General features: G+C 36.6%; 4 protein-coding genes across 4 annotated transcripts; 1 reads left to right on the top strand and 3 right to left on the bottom strand.

Moving 5' to 3' along the window:
• Positions 1-666: 666 nt before the first annotated feature.
• LOC141844952 (calreticulin) lies at positions 667-4,925 on the bottom strand. The gene is made up of 14 exons (XM_074732936.1): positions 4,823-4,925; positions 3,996-4,103; positions 3,716-3,908; positions 3,362-3,620; positions 3,226-3,282; positions 2,660-2,707; positions 2,483-2,569; positions 2,345-2,402; positions 2,191-2,258; positions 2,006-2,101; positions 1,862-1,912; positions 1,261-1,290; positions 1,092-1,169; positions 667-966 (listed from the first exon to the last, which is right to left on the bottom strand). The coding sequence occupies exons 1-14, from the start codon at positions 4,923-4,925 to the stop codon at positions 955-957; spliced, it is 1,248 nt and encodes a 415-aa protein (XP_074589037.1). The 3' UTR covers positions 667-954.
• Positions 4,926-8,799: 3,874 nt separating this feature from the next.
• LOC141844955 (bZIP transcription factor 53-like) lies at positions 8,800-9,766 on the top strand. Its single transcript, XM_074732940.1, has one exon. It carries the CDS (start codon positions 9,215-9,217, stop codon positions 9,635-9,637), a length of 423 nt encoding a protein of 140 aa, XP_074589041.1. The 5' UTR covers positions 8,800-9,214; the 3' UTR covers positions 9,638-9,766.
• Positions 9,767-9,868: 102 nt separating this feature from the next.
• On the bottom strand, positions 9,869-10,600 carry LOC141844770 (uncharacterized). The gene has a single exon (XM_074732764.1). It carries the CDS (start codon positions 10,598-10,600, stop codon positions 9,869-9,871), a length of 732 nt encoding a protein of 243 aa, XP_074588865.1.
• Positions 10,601-11,964: 1,364 nt separating this feature from the next.
• On the bottom strand, positions 11,965-19,212 carry LOC141845416 (solute carrier family 40 member 2, chloroplastic). Its single transcript, XM_074733474.1, is given in 14 exon segments — positions 11,965-12,820; positions 12,907-13,020; positions 13,109-13,215; positions 15,444-15,511; positions 15,513-15,588; positions 15,706-15,814; positions 15,897-15,998; positions 16,869-16,943; positions 17,045-17,224; positions 17,355-17,444; positions 17,506-17,630; positions 17,998-18,061; positions 18,186-18,396; positions 18,878-19,212. Coding segments are annotated over 14 exon segments (1,773 nt in total). The 5' UTR covers positions 19,036-19,212; the 3' UTR covers positions 11,965-12,526.
• Between the last annotated feature and the right edge of the window lie 1,813 nt (positions 19,213-21,025).

A 21,025-nucleotide genomic window follows, 5' to 3' on the forward strand; every position in this document is an offset into this window, starting at 1 on the left:
TAGAATCCGACACCCCAGCCCCCACACGGTCGGTCCCACGACCATCTATGAAGAGGTAAATCGCTGCAGTTAGCTACGACGGAGGTATTAAGTATTTATACTCATGTACTTGATTTTATAATAAATCTAGTACTAGTGTCTAGCTCTTATGATCCAATTAATTTTAAAAGTGATTGGTCTGATCTCACAAAAAATTGTTCATCAACCACTAAAGTAAATCAGTAAATACAAATAGATCCAGACAAAGAGTGCAATGTCATAAGTTTTTCAAACTCTTTAAGTGTAATATGTCATCTAAGTGTAATATGCCATGAATAAGATTTGAACGTTTGTTGCGTAAGTTCATCCATTATAAAAATTGTTACATTATAGTAAGAAATTAATTTTAAAAATTTTCATCCATTATAGCGCGGGCAATGTTAAACTGACAGTGAAGTTGACAAAAAATTTATAAACACCCCAATTATAATATCTTCTTCGACCTCTAACTCTTATTACAAATAATAAATTTTAACTAAAATTTAAATCAATAATAATTGTTCTAACTATTTATGTTTTTGGCGCTCCATTAAGATTTAGTATAAACCAAGGTTAGATGCTTATAATTATTCAACGTAGATACAAAATTTATATTTGACTTAGTAAAAATAACTTTAAGCACGAAGAAACGTCAACTTGACAGGAGTCGAAAGATTTAACATCCCTACATTATTCTTCCAATCAAAACTACAATTCCAAACTGTTCCACATAAACTACGAGTCAAAGAGAAAGAAATTAACGTGACAATATTCAAAAATCTTGCCAATTAATCGAAGTTCAATGCGTCTAAAATTTCATGTCTAGCTCAAACAAAGAGAAATCCCCAAGGGAACTAAAAGTTCACTGACTAAATAAGATCGATTGAGAGAACTCCAGTGATTGTGTATGAGCTAACTAGCAACAATCTTCGACATCTAAAGTTCATCCTGAAACAATCAAATGAACAAATTGTTAGCATCATTGTGAAGATTTAAGAAATGAAATCGACTACAATTCTATAACAGTTGATGGAATTATTATCAAACAGGCATTAGGATAAAGAGAATGTTACATGAGCAGTCTCCTTTTCCTTTTCTTCCGCATCTGAATCAGACTCTGCATCTTCTTCTGCATCATCTTCATCTTTATCCTGTTATTTTAAGGATATTGTCAAGTGACACATTAAACATGGTTGGTTAGGAAAATATGAGAATCGAGGAAAAAGTGAATTTGAATCTTACTTCTATATCTGACTCATCATCTTTAGATTCCTGCCAAAACACAATTGTTGGTTAGGAAAAATACATATCGCCTAGCAAGGAGTCAACGACTTCATCAACAAAAATGGCAATCTTGAGTCTCAACTATTTCAGACTGACTACATGGACAGTGTACCGAGCATTAAACTCTTGTGTAAGATGAGATGGCTTACAATAGAAACGTAGAATTATATATATATACACACACACTATAAAATTTAAACAAAATCGTAATCACACAAAAAACATAAAAGATCCTTGTAAAGATGATTATAACAAATTTAGGTCTTTTAACTACGGGTCAATGCAATGGAATTCCTACAAAATCAGTAGGCATTACCCCATGATTTGCCCCCAGAAAAACATTATTTATGGTAATAGCCGTCGATCTATTTTGCACTAGCATCACTTGCATGAACTAAATGTACAAAAGACTCGATGAATAAATACTCATCAAAAAGCCTTTAGGAATTGTTCAAATATTTGATAATATTGTCTAAAGCTTCAAATTGGAAAAGTTGAAGAACAAGAGATATGAGGTAAGAAAGACGAATAAACAAGGATGTGCAAACATAATAAATACCTCCTCCTCTTGCTTCTTTTTCTCAGCTTCATCAAATGCTGCTTTTTCAGCCTGTATAAGAGACATCCGAAAATAAAATTAGGGATTCTACTACAAGGAAGCACACCCAATAAGATCTTATAACAGTTTTTGTCTGGAACCCACATCCTTATTTTTGCCCCATGTTTCTTCAGCAAGTTTTTTTGCATATTCAGGATCATCAGAGACCAGAATGTTATCAAACAGAGTCCCAGATTTCACCTAAAAAGCACATAGGCAAATCAGATATTCAGATTGACCAAAAAAGGCAACTGGATATTTGGGTCTATAGGAGCGGAGAGTAAATCAACCTGCCATAATTCAATGCCTACATATCTCAAATTGGGATAAGCATAGATGTCCGGGTCATCCTTGAAATCTGCATAAAGACAGAAAGCAAATGAAATCCAATCACAAATGTAGACATACTCAAAACTCCCTAAGTGAAATATATATTATAAATACCAGGGTTATCAATCAATGGTGCTTTCCACTTCCCCTTGTAATTGGGATTCTTAATTTTCTGTAATTAAGAAAACAAAACAAATTAGAATTTCATGTCGTTGTTCTAATGCAAATCTAAATAAATAGTTATATGTAAACCTTTTGCTCCCAGGGTCCCTTGTATTCAGGGTTGGGAATGGTCGGTGCTGTCCATTCACCATCCTCTTCATCATCCCAATCTTCAGGCTGTAGATAAGCCAGTCATGTAATGACAAAAATAGGACATATTGACACAGGAAATAACACTCACAAACAAAGAAACATGACAAATTTTACCTTTTTAGCATCAGCATCAGTAATCTCCTTGGGAATATCATCGTACCCCTTCAATAACAAAGTTAAGATTGCTTAGCATAGCTAAAGGTATAGATCAAGCTAAATAGAAGATGATCTAAAACATACATGGAATGCAAGCAACAGATGCAGCAAATATAAGCTGTTGTGACATTACAAGTAATTTCTGGACCTTAAATTTGCAGTAGACTTGAATTTTTTGTGCTTTATATGTTATTATATTCCAAAGTAAAAAATTTTGAAACCTTAGTTTTGTATGTATCCTGTGTGACTTATATGTTCTCATTCAAAGTAAATCAAACCTTAGGTTTGCCATTATACTATCCAGTTACGATTTATGCCTTCCCTTGTTATCTAATAATAATTCTTATTAATAACCGAACAACATATTGCAAACCTACTAGATAATCACATTACAGAAATAGTAAAATGGCATTAGAAATCCCCATAGCAAATTTAAAACTCTAATTCAGGGATTTGATCATGTTCGCCTACAACTGACGGAAAAAAGAAAGTGAAACACGCCAACTGAGCAGAGTTATATTTACCTCAGGTTTCTTGTCCTCTGGATCAGGGATATACTGCTTGTCATCCCAATCTTCAGGCTGCAACATAACACAACCAAATCAAATGAATGTTAACACATACTAGAGAGCATATGGACAATTGGTAGATAGCACTTACCTTCTTGGCATCAGGGTCCGTGATTTGCTTTGGAGGAAGAATATCCCAATCACTATACAAGCTACCTGTTTGCTTCTCATTGTTATCAATAAGAATGCTGTATGTAGCATCGGGACGGACAATGAAAGTATACACATGAGTTAGCTGATCAGTCTCGCATGGAACTTCTTTCTTAATTAAGTGGTTCTTTCCATCACGTGAAAAGATAGCATGAACCTTTTTAGTGCTATACCCACAGATGTCAGGTCCAAACATGATACTGCAAATTCCAGACGCAGCGGAGCAAGTTAGATTACCAACAAAAATACATCATAATAAACTCCAGAACCAGTATTCAGAGATGATTAATAGTACCTGTAAGGAGTATCTCCACCAAATTTCTTCTGATCGACTTCACCACTAAGCAATTTAATGTAGCCACCACCACAGTCAAGTTTTTGTTCATGTTTTACTGAGAATTGGAATACTAATGTCTTGTCCTTGTTGTTAAACTCAGGGAACTCTGCTGAAATGGCATAGAATCTGTAGTCTTCAGAGGTTTGGATTCCTGCAGGCAGAAAAAATTGTTAGTCTGCAGCGGTTTGAGCAGTAATTTATTAACACAGAAAAAAGAGATTTGACAACATAGCAGTACCTTTATCTTCAGCATCGCCTGTCCATTTTCCAGAAGTGTAGTTCCATTCTCCAGCCATGTTGTCATCCTTCTTCCAGTCAGATTTGACCCACCGATTCTCCCACCCATCTTGGATATGTATAAGTGAATAAAGAACTTATTGAAATGTGTGGATCTTATAATTGTTTTTTCATAAGTAAACTGGACTACACAAATTTTGCTTCGGCAAACGGTACTATCAGGAACCAAAAGGAGGAAGAACCAAACAGTGACAAATACAGACGGTGCAAAGAGATCGGAAGGCTTACTAAGAATAAGCATTACAAATTCAAACACTTGTTGTTCTGATAAGGAACTCAAGCAAACGTTCTAACATTGCATGCAAAAATCCACATGATCTAACAAAACTTTAGCATAATTCTATTTACTAACAATAAAAACGAGTACGACAATCTTATAAGATCGCTAACGAAACAAAAAATTGCAATTTAAAGAACAGAAATCTCCTAAAAGACAAATCTAGGACCTTCCCGACTAAACTAAAAGACTGAAAAAGGTCAACGCAATTTAAGAAACAGCTATAATTCTCTAATCTTCACTCCAGCTGCCTCACACATGGAACAGAGTGAAACCAAGATACAGACAATCGAAACCATTATAGAACTTTCTACAAGAGGTTGATCCAAGCATCAGATACGATCCGACTATTAAAAATTAGAAACAGGAAAAACTGTTTGGGCAAAAAAGATTCAAAAAAATTTCAAACCCTACGAGGTAAGAAATGCGGATCGAGATCGAAGAATTTCACTAGATCCCAGATCGCCAATAGATCACAGATGAGTGCATACCGTCAAATCGCTCCTCCAAGTAGACCTCGGCGGAGCAGATCGAAGCAACGGCGATAACTGCCGCTAGGGCAGCGACGAGCGTGCGACTACTCCAGATCGCCATTCCTCGTGGACTCTACGCCTTCCGATCTAACTACTTGATATATAGAAGAAATTACGGGTTCTAGTAACTTCCCGGTAACTTTACTCCGCGAGCCGGCTTACCAAATTAATCTTCGCTAGGAACCACATGACCAATGAAACAGAGCCACGTGGATAATCGACGTGTTGAGCCTACATAGAGTACAGCACGTTATTAGGTAGGTTTAAAGCCAAATTGCCTCCGATAGAATTGACCAAAAATAGGAGTTTTATTTAAATGATTGCTAATTATATCCTTCTTAATAATCTAAATATTATTATTATTATTATTATTTATGAAGGCTAATTTTCGGAAAATAGATACATTTAATATTATCTTTATAATTTAGTGAAAAATAATAATTTGATGACTGAAACATAAATCATTTCTTTTTTGTATTATAAATAATTCAATAAAACAAAGGAAAGAAATAACTCAAAAAAAAGAGTGACTTTTAAATTGGATTCTTTACGTTAAAAAAAACTAAAATTAAAATATTTAAGATTGAGATATCTTTAATAAATAAAATAAATTTAAAATATTGTGAATATGTAATTAAATTAAGAGATTTAATTTTTATTATTTTTTATTTTGATAGTAAATAGAGAATAATTACAATTTCTATTAGATTAGTCTATTTTTATATTTACTGTTGATTTTTTTTTCCTTCGTGAGATTATTTTCTTCTTTGTTTTATCCATTTTATCCGAAGTTTTTAAGTGGTTTGACTATTCAATTTCGCTGTTTTATAAATTAGTATGGAAATATTAGTTATCTTCATTATTCAATATCCTTAAACTTCAACTCTGATCTTATCCACAACTCATTCATAATTCAATTGATTTATTTCTATCTCCCAATGCATGATGTGATGATAAAAAAAATAAATATTTTTATCAAATAAGTAGGTTTAAAATTTAAGTATCATATATATATATATGCGATGTTTAAATAATTAATGATGTTAGGATGTCAATATTTAAATAATTAGTGATGTTGGGATGTCATGGTAAAAGTTATTTCACTTTTTGAATTTATTTAACGGATAGAATATGAGATCGGACTATCCCATTTTAAGATTAATTGATATAAATTAAAATATAATATTTGAATAATTAATGATGTGAGGATACCATATGAATTATCACACTCAATTTTGACATGGCCAAATTTGATATTCCCTTCAAAAAATTATTACTACTATAGAAAAAGAAAAAAAAGAGAGAGATAGAAAATGAGGGGAAATAAGAGAAAGGAAGAGAGTGAGAAAAAAAAGTTAAGAAAAAAAATTGAAGAAAAAGAGAGAGAAGGGAATTAAAAATTGTTTAATTTTAAACTTCACATTTAAAACACAAAAGATTTATATAAAACTTCTCTTTTAGTTTTCAACAAGTAAATAAAATAAAATAGTGATGCCTTATAAAAAATAAAAAAAGCAAAATATTTTTAGTTGTTTATGTTATTTATTAAAATATTATTAAATTTATCGGATGATACTTTTAATCTAATAATCATACTCCATGTATATCACTATGTCAGGTTGATACTTTGATATTTAGTGAATCTCACTGGGGTTTTGTGAATAAATGTATGATGAGGAGTCATTTCCTTCTTTAAGTTCTCTAATCAAAGCTATTTATTAATTTAGTAAAAAGTGGAATTCGTTATGAAACCGATCTCATACGATCGATTTTATGATCATCTGTGAAAAAATAAATCAAAAAGTTACAACCATTACGAAAAAGAACATTATTTCCTTCGAGATTCGATTTTTTATCACTTCAAATGATGTCTACTAAAGTACTAATGATCATCGTTTCTTGAAGCTCAATTCAGTTTGATTATTAGAGTTCTTTATTTAAAGTGTTTTTTCGAATTCTTCACTCAATATACATTCTCAATCTCTTTATTTCTAAGAGCATTTGAGCTCTTTATTTCTCAATATCGTGGATGACGTGTCAAATAGAATGAGTTTTTTTTTTTTTTTAAAGAGAGCTCCTTTTATTAACGTTGGAAATGACTCCCTCTTTTTTTAAAAAAATAAAAATAAAAATAAAATTATTTTATAATTTGAAAACGACTCTTTTTAAAAAATACATATTCTATATATATAAAATAATAATATATAAATAAAGAAGTTATTGAAAGGTTTTTGGATAGTGGAGAGATGAGTAAGATTTTTTTACTTTTGATATAATATTATAAAGGCCAAACAAAATCCTTACAACAATTAGAATGACCACTAAACAGAGATTAGTGAGGAGGTTTAATATCTCTATTATGGACTGATGTATCTTGGCCAAGAAAATCAAGATATGATACAGGTGAAAATCATATGTCGGATGGCCTGACTGACTCCATGCTTGACCTACTCCACTCCCAACAGACTCCGTGTCCAACCTACTTCACTCCAACTCTAGTGGATTGACTCTGCACTCGATCTGCTCTACTCCCGACAAATTCCATGTCTGATTGGCTCTGTGCCTAACAAACTCCACTCCTGATAGATTCCGTGCTTAATTAGTTCTCTGTGCCCGACTGACTCCATGCCTAATCGACCTCGTGACCTCTCAGACAGAGGTCAGCTCTTCAATTGGCCTAGTCTGCACTTTTGCCCGAGTAACTCCACTCCATCAACCCTACCTCTCTCACTCATAGTCGCCTAGGTGACACGTGAAATGGTAAAGTACTTAACATCAGATCAACTACCGCATTTAATACAATATGATTTTTTACCATACTAAGCATGAGTGATGGGAAGACTCTTCTTTATTGTGATTAGACCTGCCCACGGGCCGTCCAACCCGGACCCGGCCCGGACCCGGACCGGGTCAAAGGATGCCGGGCCGGTTAAGGTTCAAGGCCTCTTTTTTCTTATTTTCAAACAGTAACCGTGGTTTGAGTTTTTTTGGGTTTTTTTGATTTTTTTTAAAAGTTTTTATATTTTTTAATGTGTGTTCAATCATTTATATATAAAATATATTTAATTAAATTATAATTTAATATATTGTTGCTAGGGATTGAACCATGACATTCTGAGACAAACACATGTACTCACCACTGTTCTATAACACCTTTTATTTATAAAAGTAATATAATTATATATATACTATATTTATATTTATTTAATTCAAATCTATTTTAAGACGCCGTTGATGGGGAACGAACGCAATTCTCATCGGTCTTGAAATATCACCACTAAACTATATTGACTTTTCTCTCTTTTTTTCAATATTTCTTTTATATAAATTTTAAATTTTAATTTTTTAACTATAACTATCAACCGTCGTGAACCGTCGTGAACCGTCGCGAACCGGAACCAAACCAACAACTCTAACTCGTTTGTTATGGAATTTTTTTTTACGTTCGATGTGACATCTCCACGATGACTCTATCAAAGAACTCCGCTTTCTTAATAATGGAATGACCAAAATAAAAGTTTTTAATGATTCATCCAAGGATGATATCAAGTAAGATGAACTTAGTTGACCAGGGAAGATGGAGTGCTCCTGTTACTCTCATGTAAATTAATATATTCCATCTATTTCTTCCATTACACAAAACTTAATCCTAAATTAGGCAGTAATGGATAATTTAATTAAACATCATTTGGTCAAACAACATCATCCACCAAGAGAGTCTTGTCCTAATCAATTCAAATCATAATACTCCTTCAAGTTTCCGCAACTTATCCAGTCCAAAACTTCACGTCCTCATCCACAAACTCCTCTTTCTTTTCTGTTTAATATCTGCCATTAAAGTAATATATAACTGGTAATTGCATCCATACGTTTCTTTTTTCCCAATTTGCCTTCTATAAATCATTGCGATCTCTCTCCCTCTCTATCTGCATCATTCTTCCACCGAGCGTTTCCTAATTCTTTTCCATTTCAAGGTGTGTGAGATATTCCGGCGGCGGCGTTTCCTGATTTAGCCGTCAGAGGTGGTCTCTTTGGTGCGCCAATGGCGTCGAACGAAGTTCCAGTAATAACAAGGTTCTGTTCTTTGTGAATAAGCATCAGGTTCCATGAAATCCCTGTTCCAAAATCCAATCTTTGAGGGTGGGTTAGGTTCTGGATCGTCTCTTCTTTGACGTCCCTGTTTCAAAATCTCGTCTTTTTCCTGGTTTTGCGAGACATCAAATCAATGGCAGGTTTATGAGCATCACGTCCCATCTCCACCGCATCCAATCCTTCTCCGTCGTGTTCCTCCACTGGTTCTACGTCTTCTCGTGAACTAAAGTCGCGGCCTTGGGCTGCCAAATCGTATAAATGGAGGTGAGGAAGCTCGAGTTGGAGTCGGCGATGGACGAGCGGAAGCAGAAGCGGAAGCTCTCCAACCGGGAGTCGGCGAAGCGGTCGCGGATTCGGAAGCAGCAGCATTTGGAGGAGCTGCTGGACGCGGCGGCGCGGCTGAGGAAGGAGAATGGAAGGGCGGTGGAGCAGGTGGAGGCGCTGAGCGAGCACCACAGGCGGATGGAGGCGGAGAACGCCGCGCTCAGGGCGGAGGCGTCGCGGCTGACGGAGACGCTGCGGTCGCTGGACCGCTTGGCGGAGGAAGCCACCGGCGTGGACGTGGAGGCGGCGGCGAAAATCCCCGGCCCTCTGCTCGGGCCGTGGCGGCCGCCACACCCGGCCATGGCGGCGATGGCGTCGACTGACGTACCGCTCCGTGTTTATCCATCTGGCGGGTAGAAATAAACTCCGACGAAAGAAACAAATAAAATTCCAAGCGATCAGATCGTGAACAGAGAGAAATGAGTGTGTAAATTCGATCGTTATTTAATCATAGAAACTGTTTGAGATCTTCAATCGAACAACAAGAAATCCAGATTCAAATAGATGAATGATTCAGGCATCTTTTTCATTTCTGTTTAATTTTCATCGAGCCTCAATTAAACAACAAGAACAATTCAAGGCAGTCATTTAGATCAAGTCGGCGATGGCGAGGCAGTTGCTGCCGAGCTTGGAGAGCACGTCGTCGACGCCGGAGAGCGGAGAGGCGGCCTCCATCTCGGTGAAGCCGTCCTCGCAGGTGGCGAAGTCGTCGACGAGGGCGGAAAGCATGCTGTTGATGGTGCCTTTGTCGCGCGCCGCCACGGCCTTCTCGGCCGCGTCCAGGTTGTCGAATGCGTCGTCGTAGCTGTCGGCGCACACCTGCAGCGTGCTCGCCACCCGCGGGGTCGTTCCTGGCTGCTTCAGCAGCGCTGCCACCTCTCCCTTCGCCGCCTCCGCCCTCGTCCGGCATGCCGCCATTTGCACCTTCAGAAACGCCACCGCGTCCACCTGCCCCCCGTCGCTGGCCGACAGGAACTGCTGCGCCGACGACAGGCACAGATCCGGGTAGTCGGTTTTCTTGCACAGCACGGCCACCGCCGCTTGGAGCAGGGCAGGCAGCGGGAGATGCCCGTCGACGACGCCACCACCGACCGGCAAAACAGAGTCATCCTGTGCCGCTGGAGCTGGAGTCTTAGGTGCCGGAGAAGCTTGTTGTTTGGGCGGCGCCTGAGCAGTCTGCGGTTTAGGCGCCGATGCCACCGGGGAGGCCGCTAAATCGAAGGTGACCGAGGCGTTGCGAGGGATGCAGACTCCGGTGACAGGGCTGAGGTGGAGGGTGAAGGAGGAGAGGGCGAGGAGGGCGACCAAGAAGGAAGCCATGGCGAAAGAGAATGGAAGAAGGAAGGAGAAGGGAGCAACGCAAGGGAGAAGAAGAGGGAGGGGCGGTATTAATATTTGAAATTTGGGGCGTGATGGAGGGAAGGAAACAGATTGGATAATTTTGGAGGGAAGTCGTCGATCGTCCTTGGAAGTAGGGGTTCTTAGTTAATAATAGCCGTTAGGGATTATGGATGAATAAAACATCAATTTAACTGAATTCAAATTTTTTATTTTTTTTTAAATTATCATTTTTAAAATTTATTCTATTCGATTTTAAATTTCACAAATTGATTAAATCAAAACATCATCGATCGACTGTTATATTGTAATGAATCGACTAATTAATAGGGGTGTAATCGAATTGAATCAAATCAAATAGTAAGAGGTTCGAGCTTGCTTGTTTGATTTTTTCTTATGCTTGAGCTTGGCTCGAGTTTGATTCAAGTGTTAATTTTTAAGTTTGAGTTTGGTTCCTAATGAAATTAAATAGTTCACGAATGACTCAAATTCGATTCAAAAATAAATCGTTTAAAATTAAACAAATTTAATTTGAACTCGATTCATTAATATATAATATTAATTTATGTGATGTATAATTATAAAATTTTATTATCTTGCACACTCATTCATAAGTAACTTGTGAGTATCTAGTGTTAATTTCTCTCCTAATTTTAGCTTATTTAACGTAACTCTAAATCCTAAATTTAAAAAAAATAACACTAGATACTCATAGACAAGTATGCAAGGTAATATTTCAATATATATATAGTGAAATTTTACCATGCACGCTCAACCGTGAACACCTCGTGAGTGTTAATATATATATATATATATACACACGATCATGAATATCTAGTGTTAATTTTTTTAGAGTTTAGGGTTTAATGTTTAAATTAATATATATATATATATATATATATAATAATATAAACAAATCTGTGAACTTTTTAATGAATACGTTTTTAAACCTCTAAATGAATATATCTTCGAGTTCACGAACCAAATACTGTTAAGCTCAAACTCGCCTTGATAATGTTTTTGAACTTGAAATCAAGCCCAAACTCAACTCGTTAATTTAATCGAACAAACCTTTTTCAAATCAAACTCCGAATAGTTCGCGAACGACTTAGCTAGTTTACACTCCTATCAACTAATATATACAACTCAGTTGATAAATCTAACTGATTCAACTATCAGTATCTCAACTAACAAAAATAATTCGATTAACTCAATATAAGACCAAATTAATCAATTTTATATTATTTTATTTTATTTTATTTTGATAGCAAAATCCAATCGGTTCTATTTATCCAAAAATATTAGATTCAATCAATTTAACTCAATTTTAAACGGATTGCTCAGTCCAACAGAAGCCATCAGGCATTTGGATGAAAGCCCTCAATCCAAGGGATGTTTATGTTTGTAACCAAACATGAATAACCATTTCATAAAACACAGTTCCACACAATGTTTTGAATCATAAACACAACTTAAATTCCTTAAAATCGAACCGTATGTCACACAACATCAGATGATTTCCTTTCCTTCAACGATATTGCTTCGATGTGTTATGTACACGAGATGAACTAGATCTGGTTATGACTGTGCTGTCGAAACCATCCAATGGCGATCCAAATGGCAAAGCAGACACATGAATAGATGATATGAATCCAGTATTTGGGGCTTGTCGAAGTGTCCGGTTAATCCATGTTAGATACTCATTTCACTCCCATCTGAAGAACCTTGGGAGAATGCCATTCTCAGCAAGATGCGCCGAAAATTCTTCGAGAAGAATGAATATGAAAAAACAAAATTGGAGCCAGGAAGCAAAACTGAAAGCAAGGAGCAATCTGTAAGCATGCTGATACTGAGAAATGAAGAAGAATGTTCCAATTTCACTCCTCTGCGTAGCAATTTCATATGTTGTCAAAATGCTCTATCAAATTTGAAGAGTTCCCTCTGGCTCTTCGTTGGGTTAGCTAGCCACTGACAGAATATCGCGGCAGCTACTGCAACAGAAGATACAGAAAGGGTAGCCAGGAAACCAAAATGTGCCACATCATTTGCGATTATCGCAACACCAAACATGAGAAGTTCAGCGAGACTGGCCATTGAGACCTCAGTTATCCCAATCAAGTTTGCTTTGGCAGGTGGAATTCCCATTTGAAGGATCTGTGTTCCTACAACATCATATGACATATGGCCCAACCGTGAAACCGCCTATTGAAAACAAACACGAGAAATAAGCAGAGTGATTCGACATACATAGAGTTGCGAGTTACCAAGAGAGATATTTTGATACTCACAATTAAAGATAGAAAGATTAGTAGGCTAGTTTGCTGAGTGATAGAACCAGTCCAATACACCGAAACAGCTAACGTGAGCAAAAATGCTTGAAACATCAATCCAGCAGCTCCTGCCTGGTATTATATAAAGAAAACCTTTTTTATCCGGGAATTCTAGTAAAAGATCTCGAAACTTACAAACCAAGAAACTGCAAATTGCAACCTTTAGTATGCCAAGCCTTTTTACTAAGCTCGCAGACATGAATGTTGCAGCAAAACCCATGATAGAACATAATCCACTGAATCCACCAATAATTGATGGATTAATGCCTGTAAAAAAATATACAATATATGAGAATGAACACAGGCAGATTGTTCATTGAAGCCTTAAAAGTCCCACATGACTCTAGTGTATACAAGGTCCTAAAAACAAAGCAGCAATTTAGAATCACACATCTCAAACAGACCCATGCATGTCTGATGAAACACACTCAGAAAGTATGATTCAATTACTTAATCACTGACTCCCTATTACAAATTCTACATAGTTTATTTGCAAACATCTAATTTTTCCTCCATATAACTAGAATAAAGGTCAATTCTTGTTAATTGACACCCAACCGCTGAAGAAAGTTTGTAGATGTTTTAGCAAACAACAATTCATCATGGCAATCTTCTAAATAAAAGTACCATCAAACTGAATTCGACTAGAAGATCTTTACAAATATTCATCCTGGGGCACAGCTACTGACACCTACAATTTTAAGTCAAATTTGTCACTCCATATTAAAGTACTGTTTAAACGTCTTACCAGACTCCCCTTGCAGCCATATTGAGGTTCAAAATTCATTCATCTACAGCACAATTAACTACTTGAATTTGGCGTATCAGATTGCTAAATCAAAATTATACCCCCAGGTCAAAAAGTAACTCCAAAAAAAAATGCAGTGACACCAGAAAAGCTATCATCAGAAATACTACACCCTTAGTGTGGTTATGATAATGGATGAGAAGGCTATCTTTGTCAACTGGTTAAGCGACTACTCGAGATAATAAGAACAGATATACTTCTGTGGTGATGATTCAATCACCTTTAAACCAGGATAAGGAGCAGTATTCACTGTTAATTAACACAGCCTGAATACTTGGAACTATTCAAACACAACAAATTTGATAGAAAACTTACTCTTCTTATACTCAAGCTCCAATACCTGAACATAACAGCTTGTCGTTGTAACATTCCACTCACTTTCCTTGACTGTCAACAAGGGAAGATATGAAACTCACCTCCCAATATATATTTAACTTTTTCTATCTTATCCATGAGACTAGTATGATAAAGATGTTAATTATTTTGGGAGTGAAATAGAATAGGAATAACATAGGAATATATATTCCATTATTCTAGCATATAGAATAAGAATAACATAGGAATATGTACTCCATAATTCTAACACAGAATAAGTATTGCTAGAAATGATAGAAGGGATAACCAAGCAATATAAAGAGGAAACAATAATCCAACCAGAATTGTTAATCAGGTATGTTTTGCAACCAATTGTACTTGAGGATAGAGAATTTATATGTTGGAGATGGTTGCGGTGGTGGTTAAGGATGACAATGGATGAAATATTTGTGAGTACTTGTCCTGTTTAATCACGTTCAAGCACCCATTAAAGGAGTCTGGGTAAAGTAGTAACTACCCATAATGGAGATATGATGAATTTCAGTTAAAAGCTCAGGAAGTGTGGGCTCCCAAATTAACTTAATTGTCTATAGTATATAATAATATAAATTATTAAAATATCTAATTTCACATTTTCTTTGTTCCATAATAAAAATCAGATCAAGTTTTAATGGTACCTGGTACCCAACCCATTTAATCAGGAAGTATCTATGATTATGACATGAGATGGATATTGGGTATGAGACAAGTGCGAGTATTGAGCTTCTTAATGGGTATGGATCTATTTGGATAGAAAAAGAGGCCTAATTTCCTTTCCTTCATTTTATTTCCCTGCAAAATAATTGTGAACAATTGACTTCCCTCTTAATATTTTCCCTACCTTTTTCTCTCCCTAATCCCTCTCAGCAAATACAACCTAAATTTCCATGATAAGGATTTATTTGATTATTGGATCATATTCGTCCAAGCAGAAGAAAAAGGAGGAGGACCAGAGGAGTGCCAAAGGAATGATTCTTTGGTAAAATTAGTAATTAGCAAGATACCAGCCCATAAAGCAGGCACTATATTTAGTTGAACCAGCTTATTTCTTTGTGAACTTCTGGTATGACTTACTATAGCCTTTTTTAGCAATTACAGAGGGATTTGTTGCTACATTGAAGAAATTATCATTCTTATTTTTATATCTTAGACTGCCAAATAATTCTATCTCAAAGTAATTTCAAAATGTATGTATGTATTGTGATACATTTGCATACGACACTCCAAATAAAAAATGTGTGCACCAGATTAAATTTGAAAAAGATGCGGCAAAAAAGAGAGGATAGATCTCCGCTAAACAGTGCAGGATTGATCCATTGGGTTGATTTGTTACCATGATGCACAAGCAGAGTTGTCATGATGGAACCAGGAGCTAGAGCAACATTGAAATAAAGCAACACATGCCAAACTTGCAGGAAGGACAGGTTGATGTTTGTATTCTTTCCAGCCTTGTCTGAAAGCATCCAACCCAGTTCCAACTGCATAGAACTTGAATGTTAGATATTATGTAGTGGTCGGCATTCCTACATGCTCCAACGCATATTTAACACTTAAGGATAAAACAAAGTTGATAAATGCTGATAATAATATTCAACCTATTTCTGATGCATCAAACAAAGGTGTGACAACAGGTTTCATATTAGGGGATCTGGAGAGATCAAGAACACCATTGGAAAGTGAATTGATCAGCTGACCCAAGACAAACTGCAAAACAGATGATGGATGTGAAATAAAGAATGTCATCCAGAATTGAGTAGCAAAAGAACAAAAGCACTCAAAGATTTACCAGAACAGGTTGTACAAACACCGTCATACCACATGCAAGTTTTAAGCAAGTCACTGAATTGTATTTCGACAACAAAATGCCAAAAAGTGAAGCACCAGCTATCTGCAAACATTTAAAAGAGGCTATTCATCACCGAGAAGTGAAGTAAGTTGGTAAATGAACTCTCAGGTGCTAAAGTTGCAACAGAAATCAAACATGAGCAGGAGAATTACCAAGTTGGCATAGCATTGAAATTGTTCCTTTAATGTGTCATTAAAGCATAATAGTAGTAGCTACAAATTTAACAGATTGAATGCTGTAGATGCATAAAATTGCACTTAACATCAGCATCAAATATTTGACACTAGTGAACAAACCAAAGATATAGGAGAATTCACTTTAACTAAGCATGTATTTGCATGATGCACAGATGATAGACAATTCAAATATGCACTCCTTATGCACGGATAGTTTCAACTTGTTCCTTTCACATAGATACTGATGAAATTCTTCATGAATTGTAATGGTAATCACTTCCCTAGAAACATGCAGAAGGATCTACACCCTCATCTTCTCACTTGACAGGTAAGTTTATTCTTTAACATGCCAACTTATAATGCATTCCATGCAAACAAACATTGCAAAATGTTCCTTAAAATAGCAAATGTACATTATTAACATCTGAACTTAAGTTATATATGTACTAGTAGTGGAAATTGTCAACAAAGAGACATGATTCAATGTTCTAAATCAGGTTAAAGGCCCAGCATTTTGTTCAAGAAGTTAAGGTTAGCAAATGCCTTAAGCACTGAGTCAAGGTAAACCTAATTTTGTTTGTTGTGAGAATGTAAAAGCTGGACCAGCAACCAGTAGATCATATGGCCAAGAACCCTAAATTTCTAAATTGGCTAGTCAACTCAATTGAGCCCATATCTTACAAGCATAGTGGAGTACTTAACATTTGATTTTGTAAGACAGCAGCCAGATGATTACCTCACAAAAAAGATCAGCACGACCAAGTATAGAATTTGCTTGGGCGAGTGCAACTGGCCTGTTTCTGCCTGCTAACTATTAGAAAAACAAAAAAGAAAAATAATACAAGAATAAACAAATTCAGATTCGTGATAATTAACTAACAGAAGAAGCATAAGAGCAATTCAAAGAACTACCAGAACAACCCAATCTCGTTCCATGGTAACTCCCAATGCTAAACCTGCGAGCCTTTCACTTGCTGCAGCAACCATCAGTATAACAAACCAAGGTTGGAGAAGCACAGAAGATGCAGAGCTTTGCTTTACTGTGTTGAGTGCATAAATTATCATCCCTGCTGATAACAACTGAGCAGCTGTCTGACATAACAAAAATATTTACAAACAGTATGATAGTAAGCAATCAGAGGTGCTCAAGATGTACTTTGAATTATGTCAATGACTATGAATAGAGAACTGCAAGTGTTAAGAATGTAAGAAGGGTACATACCTGAACAAAATTAAGACAATGGTACACGGGAACTCTTGGAAAATAGTCCAGAAGAGTACCAACCACAGGCCCACCCACAAAGACAGTAAGCTGCATAGTCTGAAACTTGTTACAACCTTCTTTGGACATTTCCAGAAAGTCAGATCCGTACCTTTGTGAAGAACTCCAGAACAGCAACAGGAAGCAAATTAGGATAGATAGTTGCAACAGCAGCAGGCCAAACAAAATTCCAAAGTCGTTCCACTAGATTTCCAACTAAGGAGATAGCATAGAGAGCTGTACTTTTACAACATCACAGCAACAAGTTAAACATTATTCCAAGCATGTCACTGGCAAAGTAAGAAACACTATAACTTATCTAGAGACTAGCAAATCTACAGATTTGACAGAGAAGTGGGTTATGTGTTGTCACATTCAGTAAATTATGTAAGATTAACTCTCAGAAAGAATCACATTATTCCATGAAATATTATTACTAGGAGTTTTATTTCAAAGATGGATTTATTGGATTGAAATCTACATGATTTAGCGAAGTGATTTTAGCATTTGAGTCACAAACATCTGCAGATAGTTTGAGTAGGTGTCTATATATTAAAAATCAGCTTCTGGCACATGAATTAATTGAAACTGAAGATGATTTTACCATATAAACCAGTAGGATGTGTTGGAGTAGCTGCTAGAGCATCTTGTTCCACTTTGGATAACACCTGAGAGTTGAGGCAATAAAAGTTTTATGTCAATGATTCAAGAAGATGTCAGTAAACTAAAAATATGTTCTATGCAAATGCTCAAGTATGAAAATCCACAGAGTGAGAGAGACAGAGAGCACACATGCAATTTTGTAAAAAAGTTATTTGCATCTGCTTCTTTGCCTGACAAATCTAAAGGGTTGGCTCCAAGAATATCTGACTTGAGATGAACTGACACTAAGCTGCCAGATGAAAAGGACCTAGGATTTTCTGCAGTTGAATCCTCAACTACATCATTTTCACAGTCAATGTCAATGTTTGTGGCGAAACATTTTGGTGTGGATGTACCCAACCTGATACATAGATCATAATTTTCATCAGATCCAGTAGTTGATAAATTATGTCACCAATAGTGCATACAAGTATTCATACACTTAACTACTAATCTTCGAACAAGTCTATGAGTAGGCACATTTCTACTTTATCCTATATCTCAGAAACTAAAAGACTTTCAGATATATGGTCTGAACCACAATCCATGTACAACAAAAGCACATAACATCGCTTAGCATGAAAGATTCAGAGAAAGGGAGCTAAGGAAAAGACAACATCAAAAAGTTTCTTTTACATTTATTTCAGTTTCAGAGGTGGACGAAACATGAATGTTGCTTCCGCTCCATGTCGAATCGAGAAATAAGAACTGTGGGTATTGGCAAGATATTCCAGCATTGACACCCTTTTTTTTGGAAAGATATACCAATCAAATCATGAAGTATTAAAATATCAAGTTCCGCAATGTGTTCAGAGACCTAAAAATTCAACATAGACTCTAACCTGCGACTGAGGTGCCTTTGGGGCCTCAGCGTCAGCTGTCGAACGGAGATAACGCACAAGCCGGAGGCCGGCCTCGAAGCTGCCCGTAGGACAGAACAATCGGCGAAGAACGGTTGAGCCGATGCCGGTGACCAAGAGGATGCAGTGAGCAGCACCATGGATGCTTCAAGACCCTTCCTTTTCCGCCGCGATCGTCCTCTCCCGTCCTACTCATGCAGACTTGCCTGTGGAGATCGGAGACGATTCTAGGTTTTCGCCACAGGAACGAGATCACCAGCTAGGGTTCGCCTCCTATTCCAATCATTCCTTGGAGCTCTCGCCTCCCTTATCTGCAGGTACTGAGGCGGCCGAAGCGGAAGCAAAGGGCCTGCGAACTTTTAGTCTCCGAAGGGGATACCAACCGTCCGATCGAGGATTGACGGTTGACGAGGAACCGATGGCCGCCTGCATCAGCCGCCAGTTACGTGCCCAGCCACGCACCTTGCAAAATCTATTTGGTTTCGTAAAAAAAAAATATGTGAGATAAAAAGTATAGAGTAAAAAAGATATAATTATTTTAAAATATATAAAAAATGAATTATACGGGATAAAATTTAAAAAATATATATTTTTTATAATTCAAATATTCAGACTAGGGGTGGGAAAAAATACCGAATTTTCGGTATACCGCACATACCATACCGATATTTACTGTCCATATCGAAAATTTCGGTATACCTAAAATTTCGATACGGTATAATACCGTACCGAATTTTTCGATATCGGTAACGGTACGAAATTATTATTGTTCGGTATTTCAGTATACCAACATTTTCGGTATAATACCGTACCGAAATTATCAGTATACCAACATTTTCAGTATTTTCGATGTAATATACTGAAAATTCGGTATTTCGGTATTTTGGTATACCGAAAATATCGAAATTCCGGTATACTGAATTTTCGGTATGGTAACGGTATAGATTTTTTTATGCCGAAATTTTCGGTACGGTATACGATATCGTATGCAAAATTCGGTATACCGTACCGATCCAGCCCTAATTCAGACGTGGACCTAATTAATCATGTAGTGGTACTTCGTCTAACAGTTAATATATAAGAATTTATTTATACTTATTTAATACATATAAAATTAATTAAATAAATAAATTTAAATAATTTATTAAATTAAATAAATAAATATATATATATATATATATATATATATATATATACAGGAATGATATCCTGCGCGATGAGTTTACGCGACTCCGTGCGCGACAGCCGACGTGGCGAGGAGTTTCACTGTTCATCTTCCACCGTGGCCGAAACGAAACAAAATCCTACAAAATCCCGCCTCTCCCAAAATCGCGCGGCTGATTCTAAATTCGAGCTTCCGTTGTGGTTGAAAAGGAAGCAGAGAAGGATGCGACTGCAGTAGAGGTGAAGAACGAGAAGGGTGGTCTGGTTGTGGAGAAGGCCTTGTCCTTCAGGGAGGAGAGCAACTTCTTGTCGGATCTCAAGGAATCCGAGAGGAAGGCGCTGTGGAGCTCAGAGCCGCCGTCGAGGAGGTCATCCTCAAGAACAAGCTATTTAGAGACGAGTTAGATCCGTCGGAGGGGAAGGAGAAGGTCCATGGAGAAGGGGGAAAACTGGAACTTGACAAATCTGCTGAGGCGAAGCACACCGACGAAGAAAAACCCGACCTCTCTACCCAAAACCAATTATGAAGGGACATTCTCCTCGTGGGCAGTATTACTTCAAAAGTGGACAAAACCAATAATTATGGTCGGTTCTCTTATGCATTAGGTGTCAGACAATTTGCCATATTATGAGACTTTCTGAGACATTTCATAAAGATATGTATTGGCTTCATTTTTTAAGTAGTTGGATTTAAGTTGTATTATCTTGAACCTTGGTTCTTATTCTTTTTGTTGGTTTCCAGGTAATACTTCCATTGTACCCAATACAAAGTTTCTTTAATACTTCTGATAAAAAGTATTATAGTAAAACATTGAAGACAAAGCAGATTCCTTTCAAATCATGAGCAATAACCGTACTCATTGGTGTCTTTGAACACCAAGTATAAAGTATGTCAAATTAAAAATAAGAGTCGCCGTCGAGAGGTCGAAAAAAATCCTCAAGAACAAGCTATTTAGAGACGAGTTA

Source organism: Curcuma longa, chromosome 14, assembly GCF_044706935.1.
Source record: "Curcuma longa cultivar G26 ecotype Majalengka, Jawa Barat chromosome 14, ITB_CL_G26_1.1, whole genome shotgun sequence".
In the NCBI taxonomy this organism is placed as follows: Eukaryota; Viridiplantae; Streptophyta; class Magnoliopsida; order Zingiberales; family Zingiberaceae; genus Curcuma; species Curcuma longa.

Coding starts and splice junctions, on each gene's coding strand:
- LOC141844952 (XM_074732936.1), bottom strand. CDS start 4,925: ATGGCGATCTGGAGTAGTCGCACGCTCGTCGCTGCCCTAGCGGCAGTT. Junction 2,708..3,225: donor CAGAGGACAAGAAACCTGAG/GTAAATATAACT, acceptor TTGTTATTGAAG/GGGTACGATGATATTCCCAA. Junction 2,403..2,482: donor AGGGACCCTGGGAGCAAAAG/GTTTACATATAA, acceptor TCTTAATTACAG/AAAATTAAGAATCCCAATTA.
- LOC141844955 (XM_074732940.1), top strand. CDS start 9,215: ATGGAGGTGAGGAAGCTCGAGTTGGAGTCGGCGATGGACGAGCGGAAG.
- LOC141844770 (XM_074732764.1), bottom strand. CDS start 10,600: ATGGCTTCCTTCTTGGTCGCCCTCCTCGCCCTCTCCTCCTTCACCCTC.